This window comes from Poecilia latipinna, unplaced genomic scaffold, assembly GCF_001443285.1.
Source record: "Poecilia latipinna isolate Pla-1442-1.1 unplaced genomic scaffold, P_latipinna-1.0 Scaffold306, whole genome shotgun sequence".
In the NCBI taxonomy this organism is placed as follows: domain Eukaryota; kingdom Metazoa; phylum Chordata; class Actinopteri; order Cyprinodontiformes; family Poeciliidae; genus Poecilia; species Poecilia latipinna.
In genome coordinates this window covers 18,725-35,621 of record NW_015112922.1, presented here as the reverse complement: position 1 = coordinate 35,621, position 16,897 = coordinate 18,725, and the positions used below count along the sequence as shown (strand labels likewise).

The following is a 16,897-nucleotide window of genomic DNA, read 5'->3' as shown; positions in this document are numbered from 1 at the left end:
TTACATACCACTTCTTTTTCTTTTCTTTTTTTTTCTTTTACTGGTTTTCATTATTAAGACAAAATAATTTACAATCCTGGCAAATTTAGATTTAAGAAAACATTTCAATTTTGATCTCTGAATAAGCTACAACAGTGTGGAGTCTATTTCTTTTAATACATTTAGTTTTGAGATTAGAATAATAAAAAAACTCATATTGGAGTCCAGTAAAAATATCCTCTTAAGCCCTGATCCATTAAATTGCCCAAAGTCTTCATTTATGAATTGTGGCATCCAGTTTTTAATCCACAGCGTTTAACCTCATAGTTTCATCTGCTCTGTAGAGACTTTTCACAGGGTTTAAGAGTGTGTTTATGGGAAATTTACCAATCTTTCAGACATGCATTTTGAGTTAACACACTGATGTTGGATGATAATATGTGGCTCACAGTCTTTGCTGTCTGTACTGTAAGTTTTATCTGGTTGTCAGGAGTCTTTGCTGGCCTTTCAAGTGCTTCAAACATCCATGTCTTTATGAACCTTGCTTTGTAGACTTATCAGTCACCATGAAGAACATGACTTGGATGCAAGTGCTCAACCATGGAAGCTCTCTACACACTTTTCTTAACTTGAAGCTAACCTCTAAAGTCATGAAGGCCTGTAGCTATTGATTCAAAATGTTGATTATCTCTGGACCATGTGGCATTCTTTAATGGTAGAGGAATTCACTGAACGCTGACTGCAGCCTTTTCTTTTTTCTTTTTTTTTTTTTTTTACAAATGTCCTGGATCACATTTGACCTCTAACTCTATTAATATTTTTAGCACACCCCTTTTGATTATTTAAAATAGATTATTACAATCTCAGCCATCATGTCATAGCTTATGTATGTGAAACTGCCTGGTGAGATATTTGAGAAATAACTTGGTAAATCCAGAGCAGCTGATTGCATTCTAAGCACGCAGGCTGTGTTGTCATTGCGGTGTTGTTACCATAGCAGCGACGTGACGCCATACCGTTTTGCAGTGATTTTTCTGGACTTCCTCTCTCTCCCCTAAAAACAGCGCCGTCTTTTCCAGGCTGCGATGAAAACAAAGGAAAAGAGCCTACAATTCTCCGCCGCTAACGGGTTACTGGTCCGTCCTTCCCTGTCGGGCAGCACCGCGTCCCGCTAAACCACCGCCGGTGTCACACGCAAGCGCGAAAATCTGACGTGATGCTCGTGCCACCGTCCCATTCAGCAGCTCGTCGGGACCCTCCCTTCAGACAGTCGTGCGTATGAGCTGGTAGCGAGACAACTGCCTCCCTCCTCCACCCCTCCGATCCTCCCCCGGAGCTGTGGTTTAACACCAGCGGCAGGTTAACGGAAGGAAATCAATAGGCAAAGCGACCTGGATTGATTTCCTGCGGCAATGCGAAGATGGCGAGAGTCCTTAACAACTTGCTGTTATTTCTGATCAGACTTGCGCTGAAAATCAGAGTTTGGGGATACTGGTCGCTAATCTACGGTTATTGTGCTCTCTGCACCACCGCAGCCCTGCTGAAACTTTGCTGGAACATCGTGCTGAGGCCGACAACAACCTTCCAATGGGGGATACGTGAAACTCCCCCGGCTTGTCTGAATGACACGTCCTTGGGAACTCATTGTTATGTTAGGATCAAGGTAAGACACGCAGACGCGCGCGCCGTCTCGCGCCCGGGCTGGAACTCATTGTGTTTGAGTCCCTCGCGCGTGTGTTCACGTGTGCTCCCACACCTTTTTCGTCCCCTCCGCACCCCTCTTTCTTTTGCTCTCTCTCTCTCTTTTTTTTTTTTAAATTACCCCCCGCTGCATCGCGTCGTGACAAGCCGGACAGGGCCTGGTTCTGTTGAGCCTCGTGAAGCGGTCTCTTGTTGTTGTTGGCTTGGAGGAGCTCAGGTGGCGGTGCTGAAAGAACAGCTCCTCTGCCTCACTTCTCCGCTTGCAGCGGGGCTGCAGCCTGCCTCCAAACCACCAACCTACAGGACGTGTTAAAACGATTATGTAATTTAGTATGTTGGTCACTAAATTCTCCCGCAACAAAAACATACAGTGTGTAGGAGAGTTTTCACATTTCTCCCCCCTAGTAATCTGTCACAAGTACAAGAAGAACTCGGGATTCAGCTGCAGACTGTGTTCACTGCGTGTTTTAACACGCTGATCTGGGACTTTGTTGATAATCCGTTGAGCAGTTCAGCCCAAAGAAGTGCTTCACCTCCTTTATGTTTTGTGAATAAAATACTGATCTGTAGTTTACAGACTATATTAAAATGAAAATACATAATGCAGATAGCAGTAAAATGAAACTACGGGTTGTTGAGGGGAGGCTCCAGTTTGAAAACGACACACTGCTTTGATCCATAAACATGATTTGCTTGAAGTGACCTCTGACCCTCCTTTGTTGGTTTTGTCAGTGCAAAGATCATTTGAGGGTTTGTTTTTGACGTGAAGCCTGCAGTCCAGATGTCTTGTGTTCCTCTGCCTGTTTTTCTTTTCTTTTTTTTCCTAACAGCTGAATCTAGTTAAAATGTTTATGTGCTGCACTACAATGTCTTTCAAAAGTATTCACACCCGTCAGATTATCCTATGTTTTGTGTCACTTTACAACCTGATACAGTAATGTATTTTACTGAGACTTTATGTAATATACCAGATAAAGTAGTGCCGATTTGTAAACAGCATTTTTCAGTTTTTCCAAACCCAGTTGTTCTAGTTGTATCTGTATGTTCAGGTCGGGAGGGCAGCTACTGTCTGAGGTGTATGCAGACACATTAGCACCGCTATACACATGTAGCTACAGCATAGTTGCAAGAGTTGCATTTTACTAGTAACTTAAGCTAACCTGAATATTTACAAGTCTCCTCTTGATAGACTGAAATCACTACCTACTGTCAACCACTTTAAAAAGTTTTTTTCATACCTATGACATCTTTCATTGTCCCTTTCCTGTTTTTTGTTTTCTCCTGAGAGCTTCCATTTCTGCTTCTCCGTCTTTATCTGCCTGTCATCAGATAACACTACTCAATAATGATACTAAAAAAAAAAATCAAGTCCCAGCATGTTTTCGAGTTTGAATTTTTATTTTTTCCACCATTTTTTTGGTGCCCTCGCTATCGCAGCGCCCTGCTTTTTGTGCAATGACCATAAACTGTAGGGTCATCGTCCAGCTAGAAGCTAAGCCTCTTATGGACTCTCAAGTCTTTGCCAACCTTTTAGATACTTTCTTCCAGGATTTACCTCTATTTAGCGCCGTCTATCTTCTCATAAATTCTGAACGAAATTCCAAATAACATCGTTTAAAAGTGAGTGTGGTGTTGGTTTTTTGGCCTCTCATAGCATCATGTAGGCTGAAAAGTTCTGTTTTGGTCTAAACAACGCATAGACAGGCCTCAAGAAATACCTTTTTTTTTAAAGTTATGTTTTAAAACACACACTAACTTTTTCACTCAAAGAGGCGTTACTGACAGGTGGATCAGAGACACAGATGATGAAAAAGCAAATCTTCTGATTGGGAATTGATCACTCTTTCTTCTTGAATCTACAACAAGGATTATGGAAAAACAAAAGGCACAGGTGGATTTAAAGTGATTTAAAGCTGCAGTATGTCACATTTTACAAAAATATGATTTTGTCACCATGTCCTGACAGCATGTTATGAGACAGATAATATGTGGGGGAAAAAATCAAGCTCCTCCACCTCCTCCCAGTGCTACTGCTGTCTCCCCTGGTCAAAAAGCCAGGAGGAGGGCCTTCGCGCTGTCTATTAACCTTCTGTACGCTTCTCAATGTGCTAGAAGAGAGGGAAAAAACTTACAGTACAACTGTTCATGCACCCTCATCTATGCTCACTAGCATTATCATTTGTGTAGCAAGCAGCAGAGGGTGAGCACAAGTGTGATTGCCAGCACTAAGCACCTCCTCCTGCCTTTGATTGGTTGTTTCACTATATAATGGTAATTTTAACAAATGTCTAAAAAGAACATATACATTTTTAAAATAAAAGTTACAAACAGCAGCTGTAACCCTCGTAACAAAGTTGAGCCATAAGGAGCTGCCTACAGATTTATCTTGATCATATTTTTTTGTGTTGTAAATTGACACCTATCCCAGGTCACATTAATCTTTTCAGTGAAATATATTCAACTTGTACACATGACATGCTTTATTTCCTTATGAGGCGTGTATGCTCACTGCTTTAACATTAGCTGATTCTCAGTTTTTCACTGGAGGTACAGTAAATCATGAAATGCTGAGTCGGTATTTTGTGGCTGGGGATGAAGAGGAGGAGGAGGTTGTCGGTGCAGGTTTTATTTGTGCGTCTTTCCGTTCTGCAGGAGTCTGGCCTGCGGTTCCACTACATCGCTGCTGGGGAGAGAGGAAAGCCCCTCATGCTGTTTCTGCACGGCTTCCCCGAGTTCTGGTAGGTGGAGCAGTGAGAGCACCGCTCTGGGTTCAGCTGCAGACATTTACACGGTGGCTCTGTGTTTTGCATCCATTGACTGTAGCATTTCTTCCCCATAAGGCTGCTGCAGCACAGTTCATTATCTGTATTCTGACTTCAGCAAAAATCCATCCGAGTCTTATTCACAGACGTGGATTATAATTGGCATGGGGATGGTGAGAGGGGTGTTTCAAGATGTCCTTATCCTGAAATGGAAAAAAAAATAAAACATATATTTGCTGAGCATTGTGTCCTGGAGTGAACCTAAAGAGTTATAAGCCTGTCCATACGTGTAAGATGTTATGTAGGCTTGAGGGCTGGAAAGGGATTCATTTAACAGTAGACAAGAGCAGTTTCTGCTTCACTCTCCATCTTCCTGATTGGAATGATGAACGGAGCTGAAGGTGGTCAGAAAGAAGCAGCTCTTCCTTTTTGAAATCTGTTCATTAACTTTTAGAAAGCCAGAGCAGCGTGGAGGATCGTACAGCAGTAGGCATATCCCTGCAACATTCAGGATGTTGTGAGATAGTCTGAAACAAAGTAGTTAACAGCTGTAAAAGGATTTAAAGTCAAAAAGTGTCCCATGCTTGTATTCAGCCCTAATTTCTTATTCAGTGCAGGTCTGAACTTTGACTGGACCATTTTTATCAATGAATATGTTTAATCCAGCCATGTCCAGATGTTTGTCCTTAGGGCTAAGTTAAAATCACCCTTTTATTTTGGTATATGTAAAAATGTATGTGGTGTTTATTTTGTTTATCTGTTTAAATAATAAACTAAAACATGCAAGATTTTATTGAAGCAAACTAAATTGTTGGATTGTTTAGATGCAAAATATAAAAAAAAAATAAAAAAAAAAGTGGTTTCCCTATTAATGATGTTGAAAACCTCCCTAAACTGTTCATATTGTCGGGGTTGTTTCCTATTTTCACCACTTTTTTCCAATGAAAGTATAAATAAATGTCAATAAATTTGAAAATATGTGGAGTTTAGTGATATAAATCACACTTCTTTATGGGACTGGAGACCTAAAGAAGCATATGACAAATGTGAATGTTTTTCAGCAGCTGTATTTGTTTGTAGAGCTGTGATTTCTGTGTCATGCAGTCAGAGTCATGCAGTTACCTAAAGAGAAGAAGTAATAAATAGTTTGTACCATCACTTTTATTGTTATCTTAACAGAACCACAACATATTGTGATAAAACTTTAGGTCCATATTGACCATCCCTACAGACCAGTTAAGGAAGTACATTTAAAAACTTAAATGCAGACTTAATGAAAAGTATGTGAGCTGTGGTGCCAAGACTGCAGGAGTCAGGGAAGTGTTTGGTCAGACTGTCAGTTCCCAAAACCACACACATACATACACACACACACAAAAAGAAAAGTAAAAGCGCATGCAGGGTCAATGCGACCGCTCCGACCACGGACACAGTAAAAAAAGCTCCCGGGGTTTAAAGGACCCCGTCTCTTAAAACCGTGGGAGGCTTAATACTTGCTTAAAAGTTATTTTCAAAATCTGACAAGCCCCACTTGAATGGATATTCAAATTTGTTTTTAAATATGACTACATCCTGACAGAATCACAACCGTACATGTTTCACTTCAGGTTCTCTTGGCGCTACCAGCTGCGCGAGTTCAAGAGCGAGTTCCGTGTGGTGGCCGTGGACATGCGCGGCTACGGCGAATCCGACCTGCCTCTCTCCACGGAGAGCTACCAGCTGGACCACCTGGTCACCGACGTGAAGGATATCGTTGAGTACCTGGGTAAGAAGAGCCTCCCCGTAATCTCCAGAGGGCTGGCCGGACAGTGTTGTGACAGCGTCTCAGGTCAAAAATAAACTTGTTTATCAGTCTGTGGTCTTTGGACAGCCCTCAGGCCTGCAGCGCACACAGCATGACAAACTTCCTGTGAGTCAGCCTGCTGACTCCATCCTAACACTAGCAGGGAGCAAGCTGGAGGCTGTCCTCACACACCACCACCATCATCTGACAATTATCTGACCAGAATAGCTGCTGCCCCCCCCCCCCCCCCACGCCTCCTTTTACTCTTAAAACTGATGCAGATTTCACGCTTTAGCTCCTTTTTAAGGTTCTATTTAAATCCAGCATTGAAGTGTCGCTGAAGATTCAGTTTCTCAGCTGTCACTTCAGAACTAACAATGTGCTAAGTGGTTTCTTTTGCAGCAGCCACAAGAAACCTGATCTAATTTGAACGGTCACCTTCTGTCTTTCCTGCAGTTGCTGTTGTTCATTAACATGGAGATGTCTGTATTTGAAGAGGAGATGGAAGCAAAAGTGCTTTTTGGCACATTAGATGTCTGTTTATGTATTTTATATAAACCAGTTACAGAAACTGTTTAACCAGTTAAAAGAGGCACGAGCTTTACATCAGTGTCCAGTCATGGCATATTGTTCCGATCATTAGCAGGCGCACACACTTTTACTTTTGCTACGTCTCACTACAGAAGGATTCTCCCAGTTTGTCCACCATCTTGAAAACTAATGGGTGTTTAGGTTTCAGGGAGGTGATTCAAATCAGTGGCAGGAAGCTGAAAATAAAGCTGATTACAGAGGCTGCAGGTCAATATGGTTTATCAGCACAATGACAACATTGTGCTGATAAACCATTTTGACCTTAGTTCTTTAGTTGTTTGTAGCTTGTAGCAGTATTTCCTTTTTAATGTGCAAAGTAAGCATAAATCCAACCATTCAAACTTGAAAAAAACATTGAATGTATTCCAGTTAGACTATGGATGAAAGCTGGTAACATTCATCATATTTCTCATTTTTTCCATTAACATGAGACAAACGAGGCAAACTTTTGCTTTAGAAAATAAAAATAGGTTAAAGTTATTGGAAAAAGAAAGTACACCCTCTGTTTTACCTTTTAGAAGAAGATCCAGTAAATCCTCTAATCCTCACCTGGTTCTACATTATTTCAAATTTAAAAGTCAACCGTGCGAAAATAAGCACCAGATTTTACACTGCTGTTATCTTTAAACAAAGATGAAAGCACAATGGAACAGAGGAAGTAGTAACTGGCTGATGCTAAAATGAACACATCCTGTGTCACTGTGACCGCAGGTCTCCTAAATGTACACAGTGTCGGTGGAAAGACACCGACAACTTCCTAAGAGAAGCAACTGCTGCTGCACATCAATATGAGAAGAATTATAAAGATTCTAATACTTCCACAGAATTCAATTCCTATTATTCTTTATACTGAGGAAGATTACTTAAAGGGAGGTTATTATGTAAAATCAACTGTTTTGAGCTTTGAATCATGTTATAGTGTTGTTCCTTCATCAACTTCTCAGTCCAATGATCCTAAGAACAACATAATGAAGGAGCACTGCTGTGACGGTGTGCTGTAGGCGGGGTGGTGGGAAGAGCAGGAGCTTCTTAAAGAGACAGTGGCCCAATTTCAATACGTCAAATTGCAAATTTCAAAGAAATTATATACAGCATTTTATATATACAGCATTTTAATAACAACTGAAGGTAACACGGTTACTTGATTGTGCTATAAATTGTCCTGGTCTTCCTATGGGTGGACGTCGCTGCAAAACCCAGACACAGCTTTTCATCATAAAATGACAGTATGGAAAATGTTGAGTGTTTCTGTGCGCTTAAAGTTAGATTTTATCAGAAGAGAAAGAAGGTGAGCTCTGATTTTATCATGAGTGTAGCAGTGAATGCTGCCTCCTCTGCTGTTGTGCTAAAAGGCTCATTCATAAGTGATGTGTCCTCGCTGACTGTCACTCGACTGTTGCAATAACACAGCATTTCTCCGATAGTGTAAAAAGTAAAAGAAAATAAATAAAAGAAGTTGAGTTCTTATAAACCCCAGTGTAGCCTCTGCTACTGGTTGCTACCGATTGGTTGGTTTCCTATTTGCAGACAGGCCAGCGCCTGTCCAGAAGCTGAATGTAGATTAAACTCCACTATTAGCCTGATGAGTTGTCCCTAATCTGAGCCCAGTGAACAGTTCAGCCCTTGGTGATATCCTGCACAATCTATGGAGCACATTCTCTGTGAAACATTAAGGAAAGGATTGTTTTAGTAAAGCCAGTGATGGCTGGAGGAAGAGCTCGCTGCATTGTTCCTGCTGTCACTGTATGTTACTTCACAGACTGTCAGGAATGAAGCACTCAATAATTCATCCTGCTGTGCAAATCATGCTTGATGGTCACTTAAGCGTGGAAAAAAGCTTGCTCTGATTGTACTATATCTGCTGTCCTCTGCTCAGCAACTGAACCAGGGCTCAGCAACCTTTTCCGTTCAAAGAGCCGCTTTTGTTCCCGCTGCTACAAAATAAAACTCGAGTCGCAAAGGAACAGTTTTTGAAATATGTACAACATAAAATGTTTCATTATGAAAGTTAACAAGTGAAACAATTTTTTTTGTATTTTCAGTTTTTAAAGCACAATGACTTCTCGACTATATATTTTCTTGAATGGAGGTGAGACTTTTCGATAAATATGAAAAATGAAGAAAGATAAATAACATAGCTTGTAGCTAATTACTTTTAGTCTACTGTAAATAGTATGTGCATATTTTGTTTAAGAACTTACAGAAAAAAAATTCTAAAATTACCATTTCCTTTTTTTACCCGTAATCAAAAACATTTCCATTTTGGAGCCGTAGCTCGCAGAGCCCTGAACTAGACTGTAGGAGACCTTTACACACTTCAGTCCACACCCACAGGTAAAAATCCACACTTCTTTTTAACATTACAGAGTTGCAAAGGTATTCATAGCACTTGAACTTTTCCGTATCCTTACACATTACAATGTGATCGATAAAGTGTCCTCCTCTTCCAACAGTCCCTGACCCAAATAATAAAAATGATCAATTCTTTAGAATCGTTCTTTGTATTCACAATAGTGTTGCTATTAGTACACAGGTTTGTTTTGTTTGTAATACTCAATGTATTGTTTTCCTTCTGCTTCGTTGCTACTGACTACTTTGTGTGGGTCTGCCACATAAAATCCCAGTGAAATACACTGAGCTTTGTGTTTGTAATGTGACAGAAGGTGCTAGTTAAAGCAGCAGGCTGCTGCTCTCGTCTCCTCCATTAAAAGCGAATGAGCAGGCGGTGATTTGTCTGAAGCAGCGCTGAGACTTTGCTGAGTCGCTGTGAAGGATGTGTGAGCTCAGTGTTGATGGGCGGCTAAATCGTATAAACAGGTGGAAATGGGTTTATCACAGGTTGCTCAGGGGGATTACTCAGTGGGGACGGGAACAGTTATGTGATCATTCTGATCCTTTAGTCATGGTCTGCCTCAGCTGTCGGTCATTAAAAACATTAATTAGACAAGAGCAAAGGTTCTTTTAGGGTGGAAGGTGTTACCTGCTATGCTGTACCGTGAAAAAGTGTTTCAGAGGCTATAAACGGCAAACAGCGTGTGTACTTTTGAAACTACAGTTGAAACCAGAGGTTTACATACATCTAACTCTTCTGACTATTACTTCTAAAATTTCTGACCATCATTTCTGGGTTTACACTCAGAAAATCTATGTAAACTTCTACTTTTAATGACATTAATAAATAAAAATCTGAAATATTCTCTCATTTTTGTGGCATTTAGTGAATAGAAATAGTGTTGGTAATTCTAACTGACTCAAAACAGGAAGAGTTTGGTCTGATTTAACTTCAGACAGTGAGGGGAAAGAAAAGGGTGTTTCTGTACTCTTAAAGTTAGATTTTGCTTTTTTACAGTGTTTGTAAACTTCTGGTTTCTATTGCAAGTCCAGACTTTGACTTGGCCACTTCAAAACCTTTATCTTGGTTTTAAGGAGTTGAGCTATCCAGAGGCTAACTCCGCTCTGCTTCAGATCGTTATCCTGTTACACAAACCAAGCGAAGGCCAAGTTCTTTTTCTCTTTTCAAATGAAAAAAAAATGTAATAAAAAATTTGTTTGAATGATGCAGACTGATGATATTTGTGTCTAATATTGAAAATGGTTGATCTGAAATGTTTTAAGTGTGATAAACTAGAAATCTGCATGAAGGTGAGTATTTATTTATGAGATTATATCCACATGGTGTAGTTTTAATGAAAATAAAAATGTGTGTGCGTGCTTGTGTGTGTATTTGTTTCCTTGTCAGGGTACAACAGGTGTTGCCTTGTGGGCCATGACTGGGGTGGAACCATAGCGTGGCTGTTTGCCATACACTACCCTGAGATGGTGACCAAGTTGATAGTCCTGAACTGCCCCCATCCTTCTGTGTTCACAGGTACGATCTCGCCACAAGCACATCCTCACACGTCACTCTTCACGCTTTGAAGGAAAACCAATTTTCCCTTATGCTAATTAGAGAAGCTCCGATCTGGCTCTCAGAATATTACAGGAATTATGATCGTTAATTAGAGGCGTCATTACTTCGATTGCGTGTCTGCATCCAGCTGGCAGATCTTCCTCTGCCTTTGGGTTGGGTTGGGGGAGAGGGGCAGGATGATGAGGAGGTAATTACAGGGAGGCACGCACAAAGCTAGAACAGCAGGTTTGACTGTAGGAGACGCGGCAGTAAAGTCAAATCCCATCCACCACCCTCGCAAGTGTGTGCAAACTTCCCGTTAATTAAAGCCAAAAATGAAATGTCTCCCTCGCTCCCCCTCTTGTCTGCCTTCTCTTTCTCCTCCAGACTACGCTCTGCGTCACCCCAGCCAGCTGCTGAAATCCAGCCATTTCTTTTTCTTCCAGCTGCCCCGCTTCCCAGAGCTCATGCTCTCCATCAACGACTTCAAGGTGGGCTTACATGCTTTTCAAGGTCAAGCTTGTGTGCATGTGGGCACACACTTTTGTGTGTGTATGCGTGTGTGTGTGTGTATATATATGCGTGTGGGGGTGTGTATGTGTGTGTGTGTGCGTGTGTGTGCGTGTGTGTGTGTGTGCGCGTGTGTGTGTGTGTGCGTGTGCGTGTGTGCGTGTGTGTGCGTGTGCGTGTGTGTGTGTGTGCTGGTGAATGTTGCACATTGTTGCTGTGTTTGTTTTTCTGTGTCAGTGTCATTGGTAGACATGGACTCCTGTGTGCAATCTACAAATACTCACCTACTATTCAACAGGCCCCCTATTTAATCCAGCTGTTACCTTCTTTCCTGATCAGAGATCATTTCAGATTTGTCAACAGATTGGATTTCAATTATTTTGCATGAATAAAGCTCCTCAGTCCTGAGGCTGAAGCTGCATTGGCTCCTTTCCTATAAGAGGAAGCTGGTGCCTTATTATCGCCTTGTCAAACGGTGCTGCAGTTCAGTTTCTGTCCCCTACGACGAAGTATTAGGGCCAGGCTAAGAATGAAAAAGTAAATTACAAGAATAAAGTCATAAAAGTACCAATAAAAAGTCCTAAGTTATGAAAATGAACACAGCATTGAAGTCAAAATAATATGACTAGAAATGTTTTGCTTAAAGGTTTCAGATTATCAGATAAATGGTGGTATAAGACAAAAATATTCAAAGTTGATTCAAAAATTCAGTTTTTAAAGCTTTCTGAATTTGTAATATCTCCTTACATCATTATGGCGGACTTTTGGCTTTTTCTACTTTCAACTCAGCCTTGTTGAAGATCAACTGATCACAAGGGAAGAACTCTTCAGCAGCATTAAGTTAATTTTACTTAATAAGTGAAATGGTTGTAAAGGTACGCATTCACAAACATTTCACTTTTTTCTTGAATTTTAGAGATCCCTGTTGTTTTGGCAGCAGTTTTGCTATTCAGCTTTAACAGTGATGCCATATTCAGTCTGAGTTTTCCAGGTTTAGAAGCACAGCATGAGACGCCCGAACTGCAGCTGAAGGTCATCAGAGCTGATCTCACCTGCGCTGCAGCTTCTCTGTCTCACGTTACGGGAACATCGGCCGTCCTCCTGCAAATTTTCTGCTGATCAAATGGCTCCAGTGTCAGTCTGCTGTCTGTCTGTCTGTCCTGCAGGCCCTCAAAGCCTTGTTCACTAGTCGGAGCACTGGGATCGGGAGAAAGGGCCGATGGCTCACTGCAGAGGATTTGGAAGCCTACTTGTACGCACTCTCTCAGCCGGGAGCTCTGACAGGAGCTCTCAACTATTACAGGAATGTCTTCAGGTGGGGGGATAATTCATATCTCATATCTTTTTTTTTTCTTTAAATAAAAAAAAGAAAGAACGAACTGGAGAAAGGTCTTCTACAGGATCTGAAAGCATCCGGGGTAACTCACTGACCTGCCCCACTTACACAGTAGCAGGATGGTTTTCAGCCACCATGACCCGGTTCTGTTGACAAAATGTCACCTGATTGTTTATCACTTTATTTAGCCAAACTAACAAACCTTTTAGATGCTCCGAGTCGGACTGTGTCACAGTCCAATATGATAAAAACGTTTGTATCCTTAAAGGGATGGTTTTATGTAAAATCCACTTTTTACATCATGTTCCAATGTAATTCCTTTATCAAAACCATAACTGGAGTGTTCCCTGGATTCTTTCATGCTTGTTTGAGTAATCCTTTAATCTCCATGGCAACCATTCAGCTGTGCAAAACGCCTGGGTGGACGTAGCTGCAGTTTCCAAGCTTCTAAGCTCTGCCTCACAAAGCATACCTCCCCCGCGACTCCCCCTCTCAGCTCCTTCAGACTAGCCAGGAGCAATTAGTAAACAACTGGTGAACCTCCACATTTGCTGAGTTCAGCATAAGAGCTTTTTCTCAGTGCAACACTGGTAGAAACACTATCAAAAGGTTTGTAGAGTGGCCATGGTTTGATGACTTCCTGCAGGTGGAGTTTCATAATAAGCAGGAGTTTTTAAAGATACAGAGGCTCAATTTCAAGGCGTTTCAATTTTATAGTCAAATTTCTTTTAAGTCATATTTAATATAGCAGTAGTTATTTGATTGTCCTATAAAGATGCCTAATCCTGCCCCTTTAAGCCATATTTTTTATGTCTGCTGTGAAATTTTAAAAAGTTCAGGAGTAATTACCATTGTAAAAAGGTTTAACAGCTTTAGTGCTCATCACAAAAACAACAACCACAAAGCAGTGCATGATTGGGAAGCAGGAAAAAGATATGGATTTCAAAATTTTCTTCATTGTAAGATACATTTCGCTCAATGAGATTGGATGGAGAACATCTGTAAACATTTATTTATTTTCTGGTCTGCCAACAGATTCGCCATTTGGTTTAGCTCTTGAATGTAACTGCACCATTATAACAGAGGAGCATACAGGGAACAGCTGCATTTATACTGAGACTTAATAACACACCAGTGGACTTTTCTGACTAACTAGAGGACTTTTCAACATAGCAGGGTTTAGCCTCACTGACCCTTCTGTGTTCAGTGAACGTTGGCTGGATGTCCGCCAGACATTTCATGGTGTTTCACTGAGTTTCTTGGCGAACGTTGTCTGTAAACGTTGACTGAACATTCATGGCTACGCTCAGGGAACACCGTCTGAACACTAGCTGGGTAACAAAATGAGGGGCCAATACAAATGGCCACCACCAGGTGTTTTTTTTGTTTTGTTTTGTTTTGTTTTGTTTTTAATGAAAAGCTGTCAAATTTTTTTCTATAGCAACAAGAAAGTTAAAAGTGCTTTACACCATAAAAAACCTAATACAGTGACCAATTAAACATTATATTTTGTCAGATGCAAAATCATCAAGCAAATATACCTCAAATATCCAGATCAAAGGTCCAGTTCTAAACGGGGTGTGGTTTTAGCCTTGATTTAATTGAACTCAGTGTTTCAGCAGTTTAGCAGTTTTTCTGGAAGTTTGTTACAGATTAGAGGGACCTAAAAACTGAATGCTGCTCCTCCATGTTTGGTTCTGAGTCAAGGGAGCTATGCAATATTTGTTCCACTTCACAATTATGCTCTCCTTTGTGTTGGACCACCACATAAAGTTTAAAGTAAATACATTCTTACAATTTGTACTTGTACTGTTGCTAAATATGCATCAATTCATGGGATAAAAATACCTTTAAAATGCTTTGTGATAAAGTAAAGGTGTGCCCAATTTGGAAGAAGCAGCAGTGCAGTCATTCTCTACTTAAAACTGAAAAGTACTGTTCACTGTTAGATTTACATGAACCCTGGTGGTTGTTTGGAGCATTGTTTGGGTTTAACTAGTAAATATGCACACAGAGCATCTTTATCTAGTAGGAACTGCCACCTTTGTATCTAAAAATACTATCATCACTGACACAAGTCTGCCAAATATCTGCATCATCTTGCAGCTTTCTTTAATAAACTGTCCACTTCTGTTAGCCGAAAGGAGGAACAGGGAAGAATATTGAAGGGCATGTACTGTTTTTTTTTTTTTTACATGTGAACTGTGCGTGCATGACTGGGCAGGCCATCTGCTCCCTTCTCAAGCAACGAGCTTTTATCTGTTCACATGAAAGAAATTGTACTGACCCATGACCACCAGGGATGTAAATATCAACGTACAGTCATTCATTATTCATCCAATCATTTCATATGTATTGATTGATTAACCCTTTAATGATGTATTTGAAAACACACTGTGGGATTTCACTATCACTATAGTGCAGATGATATAAAAAAGAGCATCCCAGTTGTTCAGGATCTACTGGGTCTGTCTCAGGGGAGCTCAGAAGTCTCAACTCAAAAGGAGTTGATACATTTTTCTAGTGTTGTGTGGCCTCCAGAAGACCAGAGCAGAAACTATTTCCTTTGTTCCTTGTTGTTTTCATGCCAGCTCTACTGCAGTTTGGTTCACTTCTGGCTGCAGTGTGAACGTAGCTTTAGTACTGTGTGAGTTTTACTGTTTTTCGTAAAGGCAATACAACACACTGCTTAACCCCCCCACCCCCGCCCCCCAAAATATTTCAGAAGGGCACTTTTAGTCTGGAGTTAAAACGGCCTGTGCTCTAGCACCACCTAGTGTCTATCTGTGCACATCCCTGTTCTTACCTACCTATTTCAATGACATACATTGAAGTTTGCAGGTTTAATGTGAGAGAATGTGAAAATATTTAAGGAGTGTGAATATTTTTGCAAAACAATTTCTTTTTTTTTCCTTCTTCTTCTTCCACATGTCAGCTAAAGTGTAACTTGTATCTGTCACCAGCTCGCTCCCTCTGAGCCACAGGCACGTCAGGTCTCCGGTGCTGCTGCTGTGGGGAGAGCGGGACGCATTCCTGGAGCAGGAGATGGCCGAGGCCTGCCGCCTCTACATCAGGAATCACTTCCGTCTCAACATCATATCCGGGGCCAGCCACTGGCTGCAGCAGGACCAGCCCGACATTGTCAACACCCTCATATGGACCTTCCTGAAGGAGGGAGAGGGACGCAAAAGCTACAGGAACTAAACCCGCACAGCCCTCGCATCCCACCCCTCTCCCCTCAACACCTTGCACCGTCCCCACTCTCCCGGAAGCCTTAAATATGCCTGTGATACCAAGCAACATAGTGATGATGCAATCATTCTTTAAATTTTTTCACATTTTAGATATATTTTTTAAAAAAAGAAGTCAGCGAAGAAGGAGAGAATCAAAGCACACCTCTCACTCAAGAGGAAAGGACACATGTTTTAAGATATTTTTTTGCACATGACAGCGACATATCCGCCTTAAAGTTTTGTCGGTTTCAGCATTACAAATGTGTGGCGAAATCTTTTTATGTATTTATTACATTTATTTCTCTTTGTGACCTGTATTGTGTGGTGCCTTTTAACTTTGGAGCTGTCGCGGTGTGAAGACGTCCCGGGGCGTCGGGGCGTGTCGTTGTCCACTGTTCTCGTGTCGCTCAGCTGTATTTCGGGCACAGTTCCCAGGGAGTCCCCCACCTCCCAGGGCTTTGTTTATCAGGTAGTGTTTGTCAAAATGGAGGTTTCTTTTTTAGTCATTTTTTTCTCTCCTCCCTCGGATATCTGCTCAAATATAGAGAATGTTAACTTGATCTTCCTGTAGAGAAATGTTAAGTGACGGTTGCCTATTGTACTATTTTGTATCTCTTCCTACACACTGCATTTTGAAACTCACTGAGCCAGGTCGATACTGTTTGATTTTCTAAATAAACTGAATAAGTGTCTGTCAGACTGCAATGCTTCTTCGCATTTTCAGCCTATTTTTGGGTGACTATTGTCGTCGGGTGTTTGAAGCTATAAACAGAATCTCATGCTGTTTTTGTGCTTGTAGCTGTCTCACCAGCAGTCACCGTAAGCTTTTACACAGAGGAGATGGGGGAAAAAAAGAGCAGAGGAGGCGTTACTAAATTTATCAGTCGAGTGACGCAGCAGTTTAAAGCTTTTTCTGTAGAACAAACGTCTGGATAGTTGATATTTATAACTTTGCTCTGTGGCAAAGAAAAATGCTGATGTAGAGTCACATTCGTTTCACATAAACGGCTTTCAGAGGGGTGTCAGCACAGTCACACTGTTCACCTGAAGAAGTAGATTGGGCCGCGTTTCAATTAAAAGAACTAAACCGTAAATTTCTATTTTTATTTTATG

At 41.1% G+C, this 16,897-nt stretch overlaps 1 protein-coding gene across 1 annotated transcript; it reads left to right on the top strand.

The window, feature by feature from the left end:
• Window positions 1-1,001: 1,001 nt before the first annotated feature.
• On the top strand, window positions 1,002-16,728 carry ephx4 (epoxide hydrolase 4). Its single transcript, XM_015034593.1, has 7 exons — window positions 1,002-1,642; window positions 4,333-4,418; window positions 6,050-6,207; window positions 10,556-10,684; window positions 11,093-11,196; window positions 12,382-12,530; window positions 15,515-16,728. Exons 1-7 carry the CDS (start codon window positions 1,400-1,402, stop codon window positions 15,753-15,755), a joined length of 1,110 nt encoding a protein of 369 aa, XP_014890079.1. The 5' UTR covers window positions 1,002-1,399; the 3' UTR covers window positions 15,756-16,728.
• The last annotated feature ends 169 nt before the right edge of the window (window positions 16,729-16,897 follow it).

What these genes read in the sequence shown, in the direction of transcription:
- ephx4 (XM_015034593.1), top strand. Translation starts at nt 1,400, where the DNA reads ATGGCGAGAGTCCTTAACAACTTGCTGTTATTTCTGATCAGACTTGCG. An exon ending in ATTGTTATGTTAGGATCAAG is followed by an intron (nt 1,643 to 4,332) that starts GTAAGACACGCA and finishes TCCGTTCTGCAG; the next exon opens with GAGTCTGGCCTGCGGTTCCA. An exon ending in CACGGCTTCCCCGAGTTCTG is followed by an intron (nt 4,419 to 6,049) that starts GTAGGTGGAGCA and finishes GTTTCACTTCAG; the next exon opens with GTTCTCTTGGCGCTACCAGC.